The sequence below is a fragment of the Oncorhynchus mykiss genome, unplaced genomic scaffold (genome assembly GCF_057628025.1).
Source record: "Oncorhynchus mykiss isolate SJ-2025 unplaced genomic scaffold, ASM5762802v1 scaffold98, whole genome shotgun sequence".
Taxonomy (NCBI): domain Eukaryota; kingdom Metazoa; phylum Chordata; class Actinopteri; order Salmoniformes; family Salmonidae; genus Oncorhynchus; species Oncorhynchus mykiss.
Window position 1 is genome coordinate 1,976,352 of NW_028322097.1, and position 19,560 is coordinate 1,995,911.

Below are 19,560 nucleotides of genomic sequence, written 5' to 3' on the forward strand. Positions count from 1 at the left end.
TGTCAATAAAACACACAAACCTTACCTATCATATTATCGTGACGTAGCGCTGGTAACCGCGGTAACGGCTGCTGTCTGCTCTCTGGGGGCTGTTTACTTGACGATAAGGCCCTCAGGCTAGCTACTGACTAACTGTGTGGAGGGAGGGAGGGAGGGAGGGAGGGAGGGAGGGAGGGAGGGTCTAGTGTGAACGGTCAGCGGGGTGGTTCTCAGAACGGGACATGCGTCCAAAATAGCACTACATTTCCAATACAGTACACTACTTTAGACCAGGGCCCGTAGGACTAACCCATAGGCCAGGGCCCGTAGGACTAACCCATAGACCAGGGCCCGTAGGACTAACCCATAGACAAGGACCCGTGGGACTGACCCATAGACCAGGGCCCGTAGGACTAACCCATAGACCAGGATCCGTAGGACTAACCCATAGACCAGGACCCGTAGGACTAACCCATAGACCAGGGCCCGTAGGACTAACCCATAGACCAGGGCCCGTAGGACTAACCCATAGATCAGGACCCGTAGGACTAACCCATAGACCACGGCCCGTAGACCAGGACCCGTAGGACTAACCCATAGACCAGGACCCGTAGGACTAACCCATAGGCCAGGACCCGTAGGACTAACCCATAGGCCAGGACCCGTAGGACTAACCCATAGACCAGGGCCCGTAGGACTAACCCATAGACCAGGACCCGTAGGACTAACCCATAGGCCAGGACCCGTAGGACTAACCCATAGGCCAGGACCCGTAGGACTAACCCATAGGCCAGGACCCGTAGGACTAACCCATAGACCAGGACCCGTAGGACTAACCCATAGACCAGGACCCGTAGGACTAACCCATAGACCAGGACCCGTAGGACTAACCCATAGACCAGGACCCGTAGGACTAACCCATAGACCAGGACCCGTAGGACTAACCCATAGACCAGGACCCGTAGGACTAACCCATAGACCAGGACCCGTAGGACTAACCCATAGACCAGGGCCCGTAGGACTAACCCATAGACCAGGACCCGTAGGACTAACCCATAGACCAGGACCCGTAGGACTAACCCATAGACCAGGACCCGTAGGACTAACCCATAGACCAGGACCCGTAGGACTAACCCATAGACCAGGACCCGTAGGACTAACCCATAGACCAGGACCCGTAGGACTAACCCATAGACCAGGACCCGTAGGACTAACCCATAGACCAGGACCCGTAGGACTAACCCATAGACCAGGGCCCGTAGGACTAACCCATAGACCAGGACCCGTAGGACTAACCCATAGACCAGGACCCGTAGGACTAACCCATAGACCAGGGCCCGTAGGACTAACCCATAGACCAGGACCCGTAGGACTAACCCATAGACCAGGGCCCGTAGGACTAACCCATAGACCAGGACCCGTAGGACTAACCCATAGACCAGGAACCGTAGGACTAACCCATAGACCAGGACCCGTAGGACTAACCCATAGACCAGGACCCGTAGGACTAACCCATAGCAATCTGGTCAAAAGTAGCGCACAATCAAGGGAACAGAGGGCCATTTGGGACTAAACTGCTATAGTGTTTACCTGGCCAAGGGGGACAGTTGTGTCCCCCTGTTGTGTCTGTACCGTAACTCAGTCATGTAGTGTCCAGGTGTAACCTGTCTGTACCGTAACTCAGTCATGTAGTGTCCAGGTGTAACCTGTCTGTACCGTAACTCAGTCATGTAGTGTCCAGGTGTAACCTGTCTGTACCATAACTCAGTCATGTAGTGTCCAGGTGTTGTGTCTGTACCATAACTCAGTCATGTAGTGTCCAGGTGTAACCTGTCTGTACTGTAACTCAGTCATGTAGTGTCCAGGTGTTGTGTCTGTACCGTAACTCAGTCATGTAGTGTCCAGGTGTTGTGTCTGTACCGTAACTCAGTCATGTAGTGTCCAGGTGTAACCTGTCTGTACCGTAACTCAGTCATGTAGTGTCCAGGTGTAACCTGTCTGTACCGTAACTCAGTCATGTAGTGTCCAGGTGTTGTGTCTGTACCGTAACTCAGTCATGTAGTGTCCAGGTGTTGTGTCTGTACCGTAACTCAGTCATGTAGTGTCCAGGTGTTGTGTCTGTACCGTAACTCAGTCATGTAGTGTCCAGGTGTAACCTGTCTGTACTGTAACTCAGTCATGTAGTGTCCAGGTGTAACCTGTCTGTACCGTAACTCAGTCATGTAGTGTCCAGGTGTTGTGTCTGTACCGTAACTCAGTCATGTAGTGTCCAGGTGTAACCTGTCTGTACCGTAACTCAGTCATGTAGTGTCCAGGTGTTGTGTCTGTACCGTAACTCAGTCATGTAGTGTCCAGGTGTTGTGTCTGTACCGTAACTCAGTCATGTAGTGTCCAGGTGTTGTGTCTGTACCGTAACTCAGTCATGTAGTGTCCAGGTGTTGTGTCTGTACCATAACTCAGTCATGTAGTGTCCAGGTGTAACCTGTCTGTACCGTAACTCAGTCATGTAGTGTCCAGGTGTTGTGTCTGTACCGTAACTCAGTCATGTAGTGTCCAGGTGTAACCTGTCTGTACCGTAACTCAGTCATGTAGTGTCCAGGTGTTGTGTCTGTACCATAACTCAGTCATGTAGTGTCCAGGTGTAACCTGTCTGTACCGTAACTCAGTCATGTAGTGTCCAGGTGTTGTGTCTGTACCGTAACTCAGTCATGTAGTGTCCAGGTGTAACCTGTCTGTACCGTAACTCAGTCATGTAGTGTCCAGGTGTAACCTGTCTGTACCGTAACTCAGTCATGTAGTGTCCAGGTGTTGTGTCTGTACCGTAACTCAGTCATGTAGTGTCCAGGTGTAACCTGTCTGTACCGTAACTCAGTCATGTAGTGTCCAGGTGTTGTGTCTGTACCGTAACTCAGTCATGTAGTGTCCAGGTGTTGTGTCTGTACCGTAACTCAGTCATGTAGTGTCCAGGTGTAACCTGTCTGTACCGTAACTCAGTCATGTAGTGTCCAGGTGTTGTGTCTGTACCGTAACTCAGTCATGTAGTGTCCAGGTGTTGTGTCTGTACTGTAACTCAGTCATGTAGTGTCCAGGTGTAACCTGTCTGTACCGTATCTCAGTCATGTAGTGTCCAGGTGTTGTGTCTGTACCGTAACTCAGTCATGTAGTGTCCAGGTGTTGTGTCTGTACCGTATCTCAGTCATGTAGTGTCCAGGTGTTGTGTCTGTACCGTAACTCAGTCATGTAGTGTCCAGGTGTTGTGTCTGTACCGTATCTCAGTCATGTAGTGTCCAGGTGTTGTGTCTGTACCGTAACTCAGTCATGTAGTGTCCAGGTGTTGTGTCTGTACCGTAACTCAGTCATGTAGTGTCCAGGTGTTGTGTCTGTACCGTAACTCAGTCATGTAGTGTCCAGGTGTTGTGTCTGTACCGTAACTCAGTCATGTAGTGTCCAGGTGTTGTGTCTGTACCGTAACTCAGTCATGTAGTGTCCAGGTGTTGTGTCTGTACCGTATCTCAGTCATGTAGTGTCCAGGTGTTGTGTCTGTACCGTAACTCAGTCATGTAGTGTCCAGGTGTTGTGTCTGTACCGTATCTCAGTCATGTAGTGTCCAGGTGTAACCTGTCTGTACCGTAACTCAGTCATGTAGTGTCCAGGTGTAACCTGTCTGTACCGTAACTCAGTCATGTAGTGTCCAGGTGTTGTGTCTGTACCGTAACTCAGTCATGTAGTGTCCAGGTGTAACCTGTCTGTACTGTAACTCAGTCATGTAGTGTCCAGGTGTTGTGTCTGTACAGTAACTCAGTCATGTAGTGTCCAGGTGTAACCTGTCTGTACCGTAACTCAGTCATGTAGTGTCCAGGTGTTGTGTCTGTACCGTATCTCAGTCATGTAGTGTCCAGGTGTTGTGTCTGTACCGTAACTCAGTCATGTAGTGTCCAGGTGTAACCTGTCTGTACCGTAACTCAGTCATGTAGTGTCCAGGTGTTGTGTCTGTACCGTAACTCAGTCATGTAGTGTCCAGGTGTTGTGTCTGTACTGTAACTCAGTAATGTAGTGTCCAGGTGTAACCTGTCTGTACCGTAACTCAGTCATGTAGTGTCCAGGTGTTGTGTCTGTACCGTAACTCAGTCATGTAGTGTCCAGGTGTTGTGTCTGTACCGTATCTCAGTCATGTAGTGTCCAGGTGTTGTGTCTGTACCGTAACTCAGTCATGTAGTGTCCAGGTGTTGTGTCTGTACCGTAACTCAGTCATGTAGTGTCCAGGTGTTGTGTCTGTACCGTAACTCAGTCATGTAGTGTCCAGGTGTTGTGTCTGTACCGTAACTCAGTCATGTAGTGTCCAGGTGTTGTGTCTGTACCGTAACTCAGTCATGTAGTGTCCAGGTGTTGTGTCTGTACCGTATCTCAGTCATGTAGTGTCCAGGTGTTGTGTCTGTACCGTAACTCAGTCATGTAGTGTCCAGGTGTTGTGTCTGTACCGTATCTCAGTCATGTAGTGTCCAGGTGTAACCTGTCTGTACCGTAACTCAGTCATGTAGTGTCCAGGTGTTGTGTCTGTACCGTAACTCAGTCATGTAGTGTCCAGGTGTAACCTGTCTGTACCGTAACTCAGTCATGTAGTGTCCAGGTGTTGTGTCTGTACCGTAACTCAGTCATGTAGTGTCCAGGTGTTGTGTCTGTACCGTATCTCAGTCATGTAGTGTCCAGGTGTTGTGTCTGTACCGTAACTCAGTCATGTAGTGTCCAGGTGTAACCTGTCTGTACCGTAACTCAGTCATGTAGTGTCCAGGTGTTGTGTCTGTACCGTAACTCAGTCATGTAGTGTCCAGGTGTTGTGTCTGTACCGTATCTCAGTCATGTAGTGTCCAGGTGTTGTGTCTGTACCGTAACTCAGTCATGTAGTGTCCAGGTGTTGTGTCTGTACCGTAACTCAGTCATGTAGTGTCCAGGTGTTGTGTCTGTACCGTAACTCAGTCATGTAGTGTCCAGGTGTTGTGTCTGTACAGTAACTCAGTCATGTAGTGTCCAGGTGTTGTGTCTGTACCGTAACTCAGTCATGTAGTGTCCAGGTGTTGTGTCTGTACCGTAACTCAGTCATGTAGTGTCCAGGTGTAACCTGTCTGTACCGTAACTCAGTCATGTAGTGTCCAGGTGTAACCTGTCTGTATTGTAACTCAGTCATGTAGTGTCCAGGTGTTGTGTCTGTACCGTAACTCAGTCATGTAGTGTCCAGGTGTTGTGTCTGTACCGTAACTCAGTCATGTAGTGTCCAGGTGTTGTGTCTGTACCGTATCTCAGTCATGTAGTGTCCAGGTGTAACCTGTCTGTACCGTAACTCAGTCATGTAGTGTCCAGGTGTAACCTGTCTGTACCGTAACTCAGTCATGTAGTGTCCAGGTGTAACCTGTCTGTACCGTAACTCAGTCATGTAGTGTCCAGGTGTTGTGTCTGTACCGTAACTCAGTCATGTAGTGTCCAGGTGTAACCTGTCTGTACCATAACTCAGTCATGTAGTGTCCAGGTGTAACCTGTCTGTACAGTAACTCAGTCATGTAGTGTCCAGGTGTAACCTGTCTGTACCGTAACTCAGTCATGTAGTGTCCAGGTGTAACCTGTCTGTACCGTAACTCAGTCATGTAGTGTCCAGGTGTTGTGTCTGTACCGTAACTCAGTCATGTAGTGTCCAGGTGTTGTGTCTGTACCGTATCTCAGTCATGTAGTGTCCAGGTGTTGTGTCTGTACCGTAACTCAGTCATGTAGTGTCCAGGTGTTGTGTCTGTACCGTAACTCAGTCATGTAGTGTCCAGGTGTTGTGTCTGTACCGTAACTCAGTCATGTAGTGTCCAGGTGTTGTGTCTGTACCGTAACTCAGTCATGTAGTGTCCAGGTGTAACCTGTCTGTACCGTAACTCAGTCATGTAGTGTCCAGGTGTAACCTGTCTGTACCGTATCTCAGTCATGTAGTGTCCAGGTGTTGTGTCTGTACCGTATCTCAGTCATGTAGTGTCCAGGTGTAACCTGTCTGTACAGTAACTCAGTCATGTAGTGTCCAGGTGTTGTGTCTGTACCGTATCTCAGTCATGTAGTGTCCAGGTGTTGTGTCTGTACCGTAACTCAGTCATGTAGTGTCCAGGTGTTGTGTCTGTACCGTATCTCAGTCATGTAGTGTCCAGGTGTTGTGTCTGTACCATAACTCAGTCATGTAGTGTCCAGGTGTTGTGTCTGTACCGTAACTCAGTCATGTAGTGTCCAGGTGTAACCTGTCTGTACCGTAACTCAGTCATGTAGTGTCCAGGTGTTGTGTCTGTACCGTAACTCAGTCATGTAGTGTCCAGGTGTAACCTGTCTGTACCGTAACTCAGTCATGTAGAGTCCAGGTGTAACCTGTCTGTACCGTAACTCAGTCATGTAGTGTCCAGGTGTTGTGTCTGTACAGTAACTCAGTCATGTAGTGTCCAGGTGTTGTGTCTGTACCGTAACTCAGTCATGTAGTGTCCAGGTGTTGTGTCTGTACCGTAACTCAGTCATGTAGTGTCCAGGTGTTGTGTCTGTACCGTAACTCAGTCATGTAGTGTCCAGGTGTTGTGTCTGTACAGTAACTCAGTCATGTAGTGTCCAGGTGTAACCTGTCTGTACCGTAACTCAGTCATGTAGTGTCCAGGTGTTGTGTCTGTACCGTAACTCAGTCATGTAGTGTCCAGGTGTAACCTGTCTGTACCGTAACTCAGTCATGTAGTGTCCAGGTGTTGTGTCTGTACCGTAACTCAGTCATGTAGTGTCCAGGTGTTGTGTCTGTACAGTAACTCAGTCATGTAGTGTCCAGGTGTAACCTGTCTGTACCGTAACTCAGTCATGTAGTGTCCAGGTGTTGTGTCTGTACCGTAACTCAGTCATGTAGTGTCCAGGTGTAACCTGTCTGTACCGTAACTCAGTCATGTAGTGTCCAGGTGTAACCTGTCTGTACCGTAACTCAGTCATGTAGTGTCCAGGTGTTGTGTCTGTACAGTAACTCAGTCATGTAGTGTCCAGGTGTAACCTGTCTGTACCGTAACTCAGTCATGTAGTGTCCAGGTGTTGTGTCTGTACCGTAACTCAGTCATGATGTGGTCAGTCAGTCCCTGGCCCTGGGCGGCTGGTAATACTGGACCGTGGGCCGCGTCCTCGTGGTGGTCCTAGGCTGCCCGTCTCCCCCGCGACGGTACTCTAGCCCCTCCTCTTCCTTCTGCCACCACACATACAGACCTACCATCAGTTTGTTTATTTATTCAATCATACTGAATACGATTCTATTCTTATTTATTTTTTTTATTTTTATCTTTATTTAACGAGGCAAGTCAGTTAAGAACAAATTCTTATTTACAATGACGGTCTAGGAACATTGGGTTAACTGCCTGTTCAGGGGCAGAACGACAGAGTTGTACCTTGTCAGCTGGGGGTTTTGAACTTGCAACCTTCCGGTTACTAGTCCAACGCTCTAACCACTAGGCTACCCTGCCACCCTCCCTCCCTCTTCCTTCCTCCCTCCCTCCCTAGCTCCTTCCCTCCCTCCCTCCCTCCCTCCCTCCCTTCCTCTGCCGTTCTGACAGGCAGGACCTGATCCTAGATCTGCCCTCTGGACTAAAGACACTGAGAATACACTGGGCTGGTTTATGAGATGATATTAGAGCAGCTGACCTTCCTGAAGGCTAAACCCACGTTGTATCAGTCTGTGTATTCACACCTGAATATGAGGCGCCATCTTAGACGCAACCAAGGCCTTTCTATTAGGTAGAACGAAGGCTCATTCTCAATGAGTCTTTCCTCGTTTCCTCACATCCTCTTTTCCTCTCCTCTTTCTCTAAAACCCATCAGAGACGACGGACTAGGGGTGGGGGCCTTGGACATTCTGCTCCAATACGGTTTGAGAAGCTGGAGAGGAGAGAGGACATGAGGGAACGTGGAAAGGTGAGTCGAGACAGAGCAACTGTAGTCCCATAGATACTTACCCAGAAGTCCGTGCTGACCGGTCTGATGTTGTGTAGAAGGACCTCCTCACAGTTTCCATACTCAGTGAAGACCACGACGGCCGTGAGACCAGAGGGATGAACAGCATCTATCCTGGACCTGTAGAACTACACACAGAGGTGTCATTACACACAGCATCTATCCTGAACCTGTGAGAACTACACACAGAGGTGTCATTACACACAACATCTATCCTGGACCTGTAGAACTACACACAGAGGTGTCATTACACACAGCATCTATCCTGAACCTGTGAGAACTACACACAGAGGTGTCATTACACACAACATCTATCCTGGACCTGTAGAACTACACACAGAGGTGTCATTACACACAGCATCTATCCTGGACCTGTAGAACTACACACAGAGGTGTCATTATACACAGCATCTATCCTGGACCTGTAGAACTACACACAGAGGTGTCATTATACACAGCATCTATCCTGGACCTGTAGAACTACACACAGAGGTGTCATTATACACAGCATCTATCCTGGACCTGTAGAACTACACACAGAGGTGTCATTACACACAGCATCCATCCTGGACCTGTAGAACTACACACAGAGGTGTCATTATACACAGCATCTATCCTGGACCTGTGAGAACTACACACAGAGGTGTCATTACACACAGCATCTATCCTGGACCTGTAGAACTACACACAGAGGTGTCATTACACACAACATCTATCCTGGACCTGTAGAACTACACACAGAGGTGTCATTACACACAGCATCTATCCTGGACCTGTAGAACTACACACAGAGGTGTCATTATACACAGCATCTATCCTGGACCTGTAGAACTACACACAGAGGTGTCATTACACACAGCATCTACCCTGGACCTGTAGAACTACACACAGAGGTGTCATTATACACAGCATCTATCCTGGACCTGTAGAACTACACACAGAGGTGTCATTACACACAGCATCTATCCTGGACCTGTAGAACTACACACAGAGGTGTCATTACACACAGCATCTATCCTGGACCTGTGAGAACTACACACAGAGGTGTCATTACACACAGCATCTATCCTGGACCTGTAGAACTACACACAGAGGTGTCATTACACACAGCATCTATCCTGGACCTGTAGAACTACACACAGAGGTGTCATTACACACAGCATCTATCCTGGACCTATAGAACTACACACAGAGGTGTCATTACACACAGCCATGACTCCCATCTATCTAACTATGACTCCCATCTATCTAACCATGACTCCCATCTATCTAACCATGACTCCCATCTATCTAACCATGACTCCAGTGTTAATATAGTTGATTGTCCTCCCATCTATCTAACTATGACTCCCATCTATCTAGCCATGACTCCCATCTATCTAGCCATGACTCCCATCTATCTAGCCATGACTCCCATCTATCTAGCCATGACTCACATCTATCTAGTCATGACTCCCATCTATCTAGCCATGACTCACATCTATCTAACTATGACTCCCATCTATCTAACCATGACTCTCATCTATCTAACCATGACTCCCATCTATCTAACCATGACTCCCATCTATCTAACCATGACTCCCATCTATCTAACCATCTAACCATGACTCCCATCTATCTAACCATGACTCCAGTGTTAATATAGTTGATTGTCCTTCCATCTATCTAACTATGACTCCCATCAATCTAACCATGACTCCCATCTATCTAACTATGACTCCCATCTATCTAGCCATGACTCCCATCTATCTAGCCATGACTCCCATCTATCTAGCCATGACTCACATCTATCTAACTATGACTCCCATCTATCTAACCATGACTCTCATCTATCTAACCATGACTCCCATCTATCTAACCATGACTCCCATCTAACCATGACTCCCATCTATCTAACCATGACTCCCATCTATCTAACTATGACTCCCATCTATCTAACCATGACTCCCATCTACCTAACCATGACTCCCATCTATCTAACTATGACTCCCATCTATCTAACCATGACTCCCATCTACCTAACCATAACTCCAGTGTTAATATAGTTGTACCTTGTTGTCTTCCCAGTAAAGCGCTAGAACCTGGTCTCCTGGTTTCAAGTTCCCCAGGCCTTGAGCCACTGCAGGCTCCATGGTCCCAACCTGCCCCTGGTCTGACCTCTGGTCTGACCTCTGCCCTTTGACCTGCCCCGTTCTCTTCTTAGGGGCGGTGTTGGAGTTGTTATGGGCGGGGTTAGTGCTGTTCCTGTTGTGTGGCTCCTCCCTCTCCCTGGGGGCGGGACCAGAGGAGTAGTTCTGTTGTTTGATTGGCCCTGTCCGGTGTTCCGTTGACGAGTCACCGTTTTGGAGGTGTGGCCCCGTGCCTGGGCCGCTGCCCACTTGGCCTTTCACTGGACGAGACTCGCCACGGGACACGCCCCAGTCCTGCGTCCCGGCGCTACAGTCCTTCTCTTGCCCCGCCCACGACGTTGAAGAGTTAGACGGTCCGTTGTCCCGGTAACGGTCAAAGTTGTCAGAATTGGGCCTTTCCCTGTGGGACTTCCCCCCTCCTCCTCTCCGTCTGCTGTTGGGCTCAGCTCTACAATACAACACAACGTTAATGCACATCCCAGAATGCACCTTTCTTCATTGGCATCGCCGTGTCCCGAGAATGAGAAGCACTGCACACACATTAGAAAACAGTCAACTCTCGCACGTTGTATTCATAAACACGGATGACATTGACAATGAGACGACATTCATAATCAAGTCTAATCAAGTATCCATACAAACAATGCCACTTAATATAATGTTTACATACCCTACATTACTCATCTCATATGTACATACTGTACTCGATACCATCTACTGTATCTTGCCTATGCCGCTCTGTACCATCACTCATTCATATATCTTTATGTACATATTCTTTATCCCTTTACACTTGTGTCTACAAGGTAGTTGTTGTGGAATTGTTAGCTAGATTACTTGTTGGTTATTACTGCATTGTCGGAACTAGAAGCACAAGCATCTGCTAACCATGTGACCAATAACATCTGCTAACCATGTGATCAATAACATCTGCTAACCTTGTGATCAATAACATCTGCTAACCATGTGATCAATAACATCTGCTAACCGTGTGTATGTAACCAATAACATCTGCTAACCATGTGATCAATAACATCTGCTAACCGTGTGATCAATAACATCTGCTAACCATGTGATCAATAACATCTGCTAACCGTGTGTATGTGATCAATAACATCTGCTAACCATGTGTATGTGATCAATAACATCTGCTAACCCTGTGATCAATAACATCTGCTAACCATGTGTATGTGACCAATAACATATGCTAACCATGTGTATGTGACCAATAGCATCTGCTAACCGTGTGTATGTGATCAATAACATCTGCTAACCATGTGATCAATAACATCTGCTAACCATGTGTATGTGACCAATAGCATCTGCTAACCGTGTGTATGTGATCAATAACATCTGCTAACCATGTGATCAATAACATCTGCTAACCATGTGTATGTGACCAATAACATCTGCTAACCGTGTGTATGTGATCAATAACATCTGCTAACCATGTGATCAATAACATCTGCTAACCGTGTGTATGTGACCAATAACATCTGCTAACCGTGTGTATGTGATCAATAACATCTGCTAACCATGTGATCAATAACATCTGCTAACCATGTGTATGTGATCAATAACATCTGCTAACCATGTGTATGTGATCAATAACATCTGCTAACCATGTGATCAATAACATCTGCTAACCATGTGTATGGATCAATAACATCTGCTAACCATGTGTATGTGACCAATAGCATCTGCTAACCATGTGTATGTGATCAATAAAAATGTGATTTGATTTGATGAGACGACGTTCCCAATCAAGTCTAATACAGTATCCATACCTGTTGTCTGTTCCGCTGTCAGACCTCTGGACCCCTTTAGGTTCTGATACACAGTTAGAACTGGACTCTGTCTGGTGCTGGCCTGGTTTAGAGGCAGCTGGTGCAGGTCCGTTGTCCTGCTTCATCCCTCCTCCTCCTCCTCCTCCTCTCTTATTAAACGACAGATCAGGTACCGAGTGCTGCTCTCTCCGACTTTGGTTCTGGAACCCTCCGGAACCAGAACTAGAACCTACTCTGATTCCCTGTTGGAAGGTTCTAGAACCAGAAGAATCCCCCTGGGTTCCATCTCTGGGTTCTCTGTTCCGCTGGCCGGGGGCAGGGTAAGTAGCAGCAGGGCAGAAAACTGATGTCTGTCCTCTGGCCTCCCTGGCTGTTTGTCTCTCATGCTGGGCCTCTCTCCACCTCTCTGACCCTCCTCCACATCCAGGAGGGGCCTTCTCCTGTGTCTGGCCCCTTTCCTGGCCTCTGTCCTGGGCTCTCTCCTGGCCTTGCCGGCTCCCTGCTGGAGCTGGGGAAGGGGCTGGGGTGGATGTGGCGATGGAGGGGTCGTGCCCAGGTTTAGGGAAATCCTTGTCACTATCCCTCTGGAAACGAGGTGGTCTGTCGTTCCTGTCGTTCCTGAAGTCTGATCTGTCGTTCCTCTCGTTTCTCTCCTTCCGTGATCTGTCGTTCCTGGACCAGTCGTTCCTCCCGTCTGACCTGTCGTTGCGGCTGTCGCTGCGTTGGGGGTACCTGTCCTGGGACTGGCTGTTAGGAGGGAACGTCATCTTACCCTCGTGATGCCTCTGGGAGGACTGGCTCTTTGGCTCTGGAGGAGAAACCCAGAGAGAACACACACACACACACACACACACACACACACACACACACACACACACACACACAGGTGTGAATGTTTAAACATTAAAACATTTCAACCAAATTGGATACGCAAAAGTAGTTTTTGTTTGCCGATAGACAGACCTACTGATAGATAGACCTGACTATACTGATAGATAGACCTAGTGTTCTGTTCTGACTGTCTGGTGTCTGACCTGCCTATACTGATAGATAGACCTAGTGCCCTGTTCTGTCTGTCTGGTGTCTGACCTGCCTATACTGATAGACAGGCCTAGTGCCCTGTTCTGTCTGTCTGGTGTCTGACCTGCCTATACTGATAGATAGACCTGGTGCCCTGTTCTGTCTGTCTGGTGTCTGACCTGCCTATACTGATAGACAGGCCTAGTGCCCTGTTCTGTCTGTCTGGTGTCTGACCTGTCTATACTGATAGATAGACCTAGTGTTCTGTTCTGTCTGTCTGGTGTCTGACCTGCCTATACTGATAGATAGACCTGGTGCCCTGTTCTGTCTGGTGTCTGACCTGCCTATACTGATAGATAGACCTGGTGCCCTGTTCTGTCTGTCTGGTGTCTGACCTGTCTATACTGATAGATAGACCTAGTGTTCTGTTCTGTCTGTCTGGTGTCTGACCTGCCTATACTGATAGATAGACCTGGTGCCCTGTTCTGTCTGGTGTCTGACCTGCCTATACTGATAGATAGACCTAGTGCCCTGTTCTGACTGTCTGGTGTCTGACCTGTCTATACTGATAGATAGACCTAGTGCCCTGTTCTGTCTGGTGTCTGACCTGCCTATACTGATAGATAGACCTAGTGTTCTGTTCTGTCTGTCTGGTGTCTGACCTGCCTATACTGATAGATAGACCTGGTGCCCTGTTCTGTCTGGTGTCTGACCTGCCTATACTGATAGATAGACCTAGTGCCCTGTTCTGACTGTCTGGTGTCTTACCTGTCTATACTGATAGATAGACCTAGTGCCCTGTTCTGTCTGGTGTCTGACCTGCCTATACTGATAGATAGACCTAGTGCATTGTTCTGTCTGTCTGGTGTCTGACCTGCCTATACTGATAGATAGACCTAGTGCATTGTTCTGTCTGTCTGGTGTCTGACCTGACTATACTGATAGATAGGCCTAGTGCATTGTTCTGTCTGTCTGGTGTCTGACCTGCCTATACTGATAGATAGACCTAGTGCATTGTTCTGTCTGTCTGGTGTCTGACCTGACTATACTGATAGATAGGCCTAGTGCATTGTTCTGTCTGTCTGGTGTCTGACCTGCCTATACTGATAGATAGACCTAGTGTTCTGTTCTGTCTGTCTGGTGTCTGACCTGCCTATACTGATAGATAGGCCTAGTGCATTGTTCTGTCTGTCTGGTGTCTGACCTGCCTATACTGATAGATAGACCTAGTGCATTGTTCTGTCTGTCTGGTGTCTGACCTGACTATACTGATATATAGACCTAGTGCACTGTTCTGTCTGTCTGTCTGGTGTCTGACCTGACTATACTGATAGATAGACCTAGTGCACTGTTCTGTCTGTCTGTCTGGTGTCTGACCTGACTATACTGATAGATAGACCTAGTGCACTGTTCTGTCTGTCTGGTGTCTGACCTGACTATACTGATAGATAGACCTAGTGCAGTGTTCTGTCTGTCTGGTGTCTGACCTGCCTATACTGATAGATAGACCTAGTGCACTGTTCTGTCTGTCTGGTGTCTGACCTGACTATACTGATAGATAGACCTAGTGCACTGTTCTGTCTGTCTGGTGTCTGACCTGACTAAACTGATAGATAGACCTAGTGCACTGTTCTGTCTGTCTGGTGTCTGGTGTCTGACCTGTCTATACTGATAGACAGACCTAGTGCACTGTTCTGTCTGTCTGGTGTCTGACCTGACTATACTGATAGATAGACCTAGTGCACTGTTCTGACTGTCTGGTGTCTGACCTGCCTATACTGATAGATAGACCTAGTGCACTGTTCTGTCTGTCTGGTGTCTGACCTGACTATACTGATAGATAGACCTAGTGCACTGTTCTGTCTGTCTGGTGTCTGACCTGCCTGTACTGATAGATAGACCTAGTGCACTGTTCTGTCTGTCTGGTGTCTGACCTGACTATACTGATAGACAGGCCTAGTGCACTGTTCTGTCTGTCTGGTGACTGACCTGACTATACTGATAGATAGACCTAGTGTTCTGTCTGTCTGTCTGGTGTCTGACCTGACTATACTGATAGATAGACCTAGTGCACTGTTCTGTCTGTCTGGTGTCTGACCTGACTATACTGATAGACAGGCCTAGTGCACTGTTCTGTCTGGTGTCTGACCTGCCTATACTGATAGATAGACCTAGTGTTCTGTTCTGTCTGTCTGGTGTCTGACCTGCCTATACTGATAGATAGACCTGGTGCCCTGTTCTGTCTGGTGTCTGACCTGCCTATACTGATAGATAGACCTAGTGTTCTGTTCTGTCTGTCTGGTGTCTGACCTGCCTATACTGATAGATAGACCTGGTGCCCTGTTCTGTCTGGTGTCTGACCTGCCTATACTGATAGATAGACCTAGTGTTCTGTTCTGTCTGTCTGGTGTCTGACCTGACTATACTGATAGACAGACCTAGTGCCCTGTTCTGTCTGGTGTCTGACCTGCCTATACTGATAGATAGACCTAGTGTTCTGTTCTGTCTGTCTGGTGTCTGACCTGTCTATACTGATAGATAGACCTAGTGCCCTGTTCTGTCTGGTGTCTGACCTGCCTATACTGATAGATAGACCTAGTGTTCTGTTCTGACTGTCTGGTGTCTGACCTGTCTATACTGATAGACAGACCTAGTGTTCTGTTCTGACTGTCTGGTGTCTGACCTGTCTATACTGATAGATAGACCTAGTGTTCTGTTCTGTCTGACCTGCCTATACTGATAGATAGACCTAGTGCCCTGTTCTGTCTGACCTGCCTATACTGATAGATAGACCTAGTGCCCTGTTCTGTCTGACCTGACTATACTGATAGATAGACCTAGTGCCCTGTTCTGTCTGTCTGGTGTCTGACCTGACTATACTGATAGACAGGCCTAGTGCACTGTTCTGTCTGTCTGGTGTCTGACCTGACTATACTGATAGACAGACCTAGTGCACTGTTCTGTCTGTCTGGTGTCTGACCTGACTATACTGATAGACAGGCCTAGTGCACTGTTCTGTCTGTCTGGTGTCTGACCTGACTATACTGATAGACAGGCCTAGTGCACTGTTCTGTCTGTCTGGTGTCTGACCTGACTATACTGATAGACAGACCTAGTGCACTGTTCTGACTGTCTGTCTGGTGACTGACCTGCCTATACTGATAGACAGGCCTAGTGCCCTGTTCTGTCTGTCTGGTGACTGACCTGACTATACTGATAGACAGGCCTAGTGCACTGTTCTGTCTGTCTGGTGTCTGACCTGCCTATACTGATAGATAGACCTAGTGCACTGTTCTGTCTGTCTGGTGTCTGACCTGACTATACTGATAGACAGGCCTAGTGCACTGTTCTGTCTGTCTGGTGTCTGACCTGACTATACTGATAGACAGACCTAGTGCACTGTTCTGTCTGTCTGGTGTCTGACCTGCCTATACTGATAGATAGGCCTAGTGCACTGTTCTGACTGTCTGGTGTCTGACCTGCCTATACTGATAGATAGACCTAGTGCACTGTTCTGTCTGTCTGGTGTCTGACCTGCCTATACTGATAGACAGGCCTAGTGCACTGTTCTGTCTGTCTGGTGTCTGACCTGTCTATACTGATAGATAGGCCTAGTGCACTGTTCTGTCTGGTGTCTGACCTGACTATACTGATAGACAGACCTAGTGCCCTGTTCTGACTGTCTGGTGTCTGACCTGACTATACTGATAGATAGACCTAGTGCACTGTTCTGTCTGTCTGGTGTCTGACCTGACTATACTGATAGACAGGCCTAGTGCACTGTTCTGTCTGGTGTCTGACCTGTCTATACTGATAGATAGACCTAGTGCCCTGTTCTGACTGTCTGTCTGGTGACTGACCTGTCTATACTGATAGATAGACCTAGTGCCCTGTTCTGTCTGTCTGGTGTCTGACCTGACTATACTGATAGATAGACCTAGTGCACTGTTCTGTCTGTCTGGTGTCTGACCTGACTATACTGATAGACAGGCCTAGTGCACTGTTCTGTCTGTCTGGTGTCTGACCTGACTATACTGATAGATAGACCTAGTGCACTGTTCTGTCTGTCTGGTGTCTGACCTGCCTATACTGATAGATAGGCCTAGTGCACTGTTCTGTCTGTCTGGTGTCTGACCTGACTATACTGATAGACAGGCCTAGTGCACTGTTCTGTCTGTCTGGTGTCTGACCTGCCTATACTGATAGACAGGCCTAGTGCACTGTTCTGTCTGTCTGGTGTCTGACCTGACTATACTGATAGACAGGCCTAGTGCACTGTTCTGTCTGTCTGGTGTCTGACCTGCCTATACTGATAGACAGGCCTAGTGCACTGTTCTGTCTGTCTGGTGTCTGACCTGTCTATACTGATAGATAGGCCTAGTGCCCGGTTCTGTCTGTCTGGTGTCTGACCTGTCTATACTGATAGATAGGCCTAGTGCCCGGTTCTGTCTGTCTGGTGTCTGACCTGCCTATACTGATAGATAGGCCTAGTGCACTGTTCTGTCTGTCTGGTGTCTGACCTGCCTATACTGATAGACAGGCCTAGTGCACTGTTCTGTCTGTCTGGTGTCTGACCTGTCTATACTGATAGATAGGCCTAGTGCACTGTTCTGTCTGGTGTCTGACCTGACTATACTGATAGACAGACCTAGTGCACTGTTCTGTCTGTCTGGTGTCTGACCTGCCTATACTGATAGACAGGCCTAGTGCACTGTTCTGTCTGTCTGGTGTCTGACCTGTCTATACTGATAGATAGGCCTAGTGCACTGTTCTGTCTGGTGTCTGACCTGACTATACTGATAGACAGACCTAGTGCACGGTTCTGTCTGTCTGGTGGCTAACCTGCCTATACTGATAGATAGGCCTAGTGCACTGTTCTGTCTGGTGTCTGACCTGTCTATACTGATAGACAGACCTAGTGCCCTGTTCTGTCTGTCTGTCTGGTGTCTGACCTGTCTATACTGATAGACAGGCCTAGTGCCCTGTTCTGTCTGTCTGGTGTCTGACCTGCCTATACTGATAGATAGACCTAGTGCACTGTTCTGTCTGTCTGGTGGCTAACCTGCCTATACTGATAGATAGGCCTAGTGCACTGTTCTGTCTGGTGTCTGACCTGTCTATACTGATAGACAGACCTAGTGCCCTGTTCTGTCTGTCTGGTGTCTGACCTGTCTATACTGATAGACAGGCCTAGTGCCCTGTTCTGACTGTCTGGTGTCTGACCTGCCTATACTGATAGACAGACCTAGTGCACTGTTCTGTCTGTCTGGTGTCTGACCTGTCTATACTGATAGATAGACCTAGTGCACTGTTCTGTCTGTCTGGTGTCTGACCTGTCTATACTGATAGATAGACCTAGTGCCCTGTTCTGTCTGTCTGGTGTCTGACCTGCCTATACTGATAGATAGGCCTAGTGCACTGTTCTGTCTGTCTGGTGTCTGACCTGTCTATACTGATAGATAGGCCTAGTGCACTGTTCTGTCTGTCTGGTGTCTGACCTGTCTATACTGATAGATAGACCTAGTGCACTGTTCTGTCTGTCTGGTGTCTGACCTGCCTATACTGATAGACAGACCTAGTGCACTGTTCTGTCTGTCTGGTGTCTGACCTGCCTATACTGATAGACAGACCTAGTGCCCTGTTCTGTCTGGTGTCTGACCTGACTATACTGATAGACAGACCTAGTGCCCTGTTCTGTCTGGTGTCTGACCTGCCTATACTGATAGACAGACCTAGTGCACTGTTCTGACTGTCTGGTGTCTGACCTGACTATACTGATAGATAGACCTAGTGCCCTGTTCTGTCTGTCTGGTGTCTGACCTGCCTATACTGATAGATAGGCCTAGTGCACTGTTCTGTCTGGTGTCTGACCTGTCTATACTGATAGATAGACCTAGTGCCCTGTTCTGACTGTCTGGTGTCTGACCTGTCTATACTGATAGATAGGCCTAGTGCCCGGTTCTGACTGTCTGGTGTCTGACCTGCCTATACTGATAGATAGACCTAGTGCCCTGTTCTGACTGTCTGGTGTCTGACCTGTCTATACTGATAGATAGACCTAGTGCCCTGTTCTGACTGTCTGTCTGGTGTCTGACCTGTCTATACTGATAGATAGACCTAGTGCCCTGTTCTGACTGTCTGTCTGGTGTCTGACCTGTCTATACTGATAGATAGACCTAGTGCCCGGTTCTGACTGTCTGTCTGGTGTCTGACCTGTCTATACTGATAGATAGACCTAGTGCCCGGTTCTGACTGTCTGTCTGGTGTCTGACCTGTCTATACTGATAGATAGACCTAGTGCCCTGTTCTGACTGTCTGTCTGGTGTCTGACCTGTCTATACTGATAGATAGACCTAGTGCACTGTTCTGACTGTCTGTCTGGTGTCTGACCTGTCTATACTGATAGATAGACCTAGTGCCCGGTTCTGACTGTCTGTCTGGTGTCTGACCTGTCTATACTGATAGATAGACCTAGTGCCCGGTTCTGACTGTCTGTCTGGTGTCTGACCTGTCTATACTGATAGATAGACCTAGTGCCCTGTTCTGACTGTCTGTCTGGTGTCTGACCTGTCTATACTGATAAATAGACCTAGTGCACTGTTCTGACTGTCTGTCTGGTGTCTGACCTGCCTATACTGATAGATAGACCTAGTGCACTGTTC

General features: G+C 48.0%; 1 protein-coding gene across 1 annotated transcript in view; it reads right to left on the minus strand.

Moving 5' to 3' along the window:
- tdrd3 (tudor domain containing 3) overlaps positions 1-19,560 on the minus strand; it is a 60,204-nt gene that overhangs the window by 1,058 nt on the left and 39,586 nt on the right. Inside the window, 4 exon segments of the mRNA XM_090228746.1 lie at positions 7,066-7,201; positions 7,965-8,090; positions 10,014-10,539; positions 11,879-12,686. Of these exon segments, the coding sequence (XP_090084872.1) occupies positions 7,091-7,201; positions 7,965-8,090; positions 10,014-10,539; positions 11,879-12,686 (1,571 nt within the window). The 3' untranslated portion in view covers positions 7,066-7,090.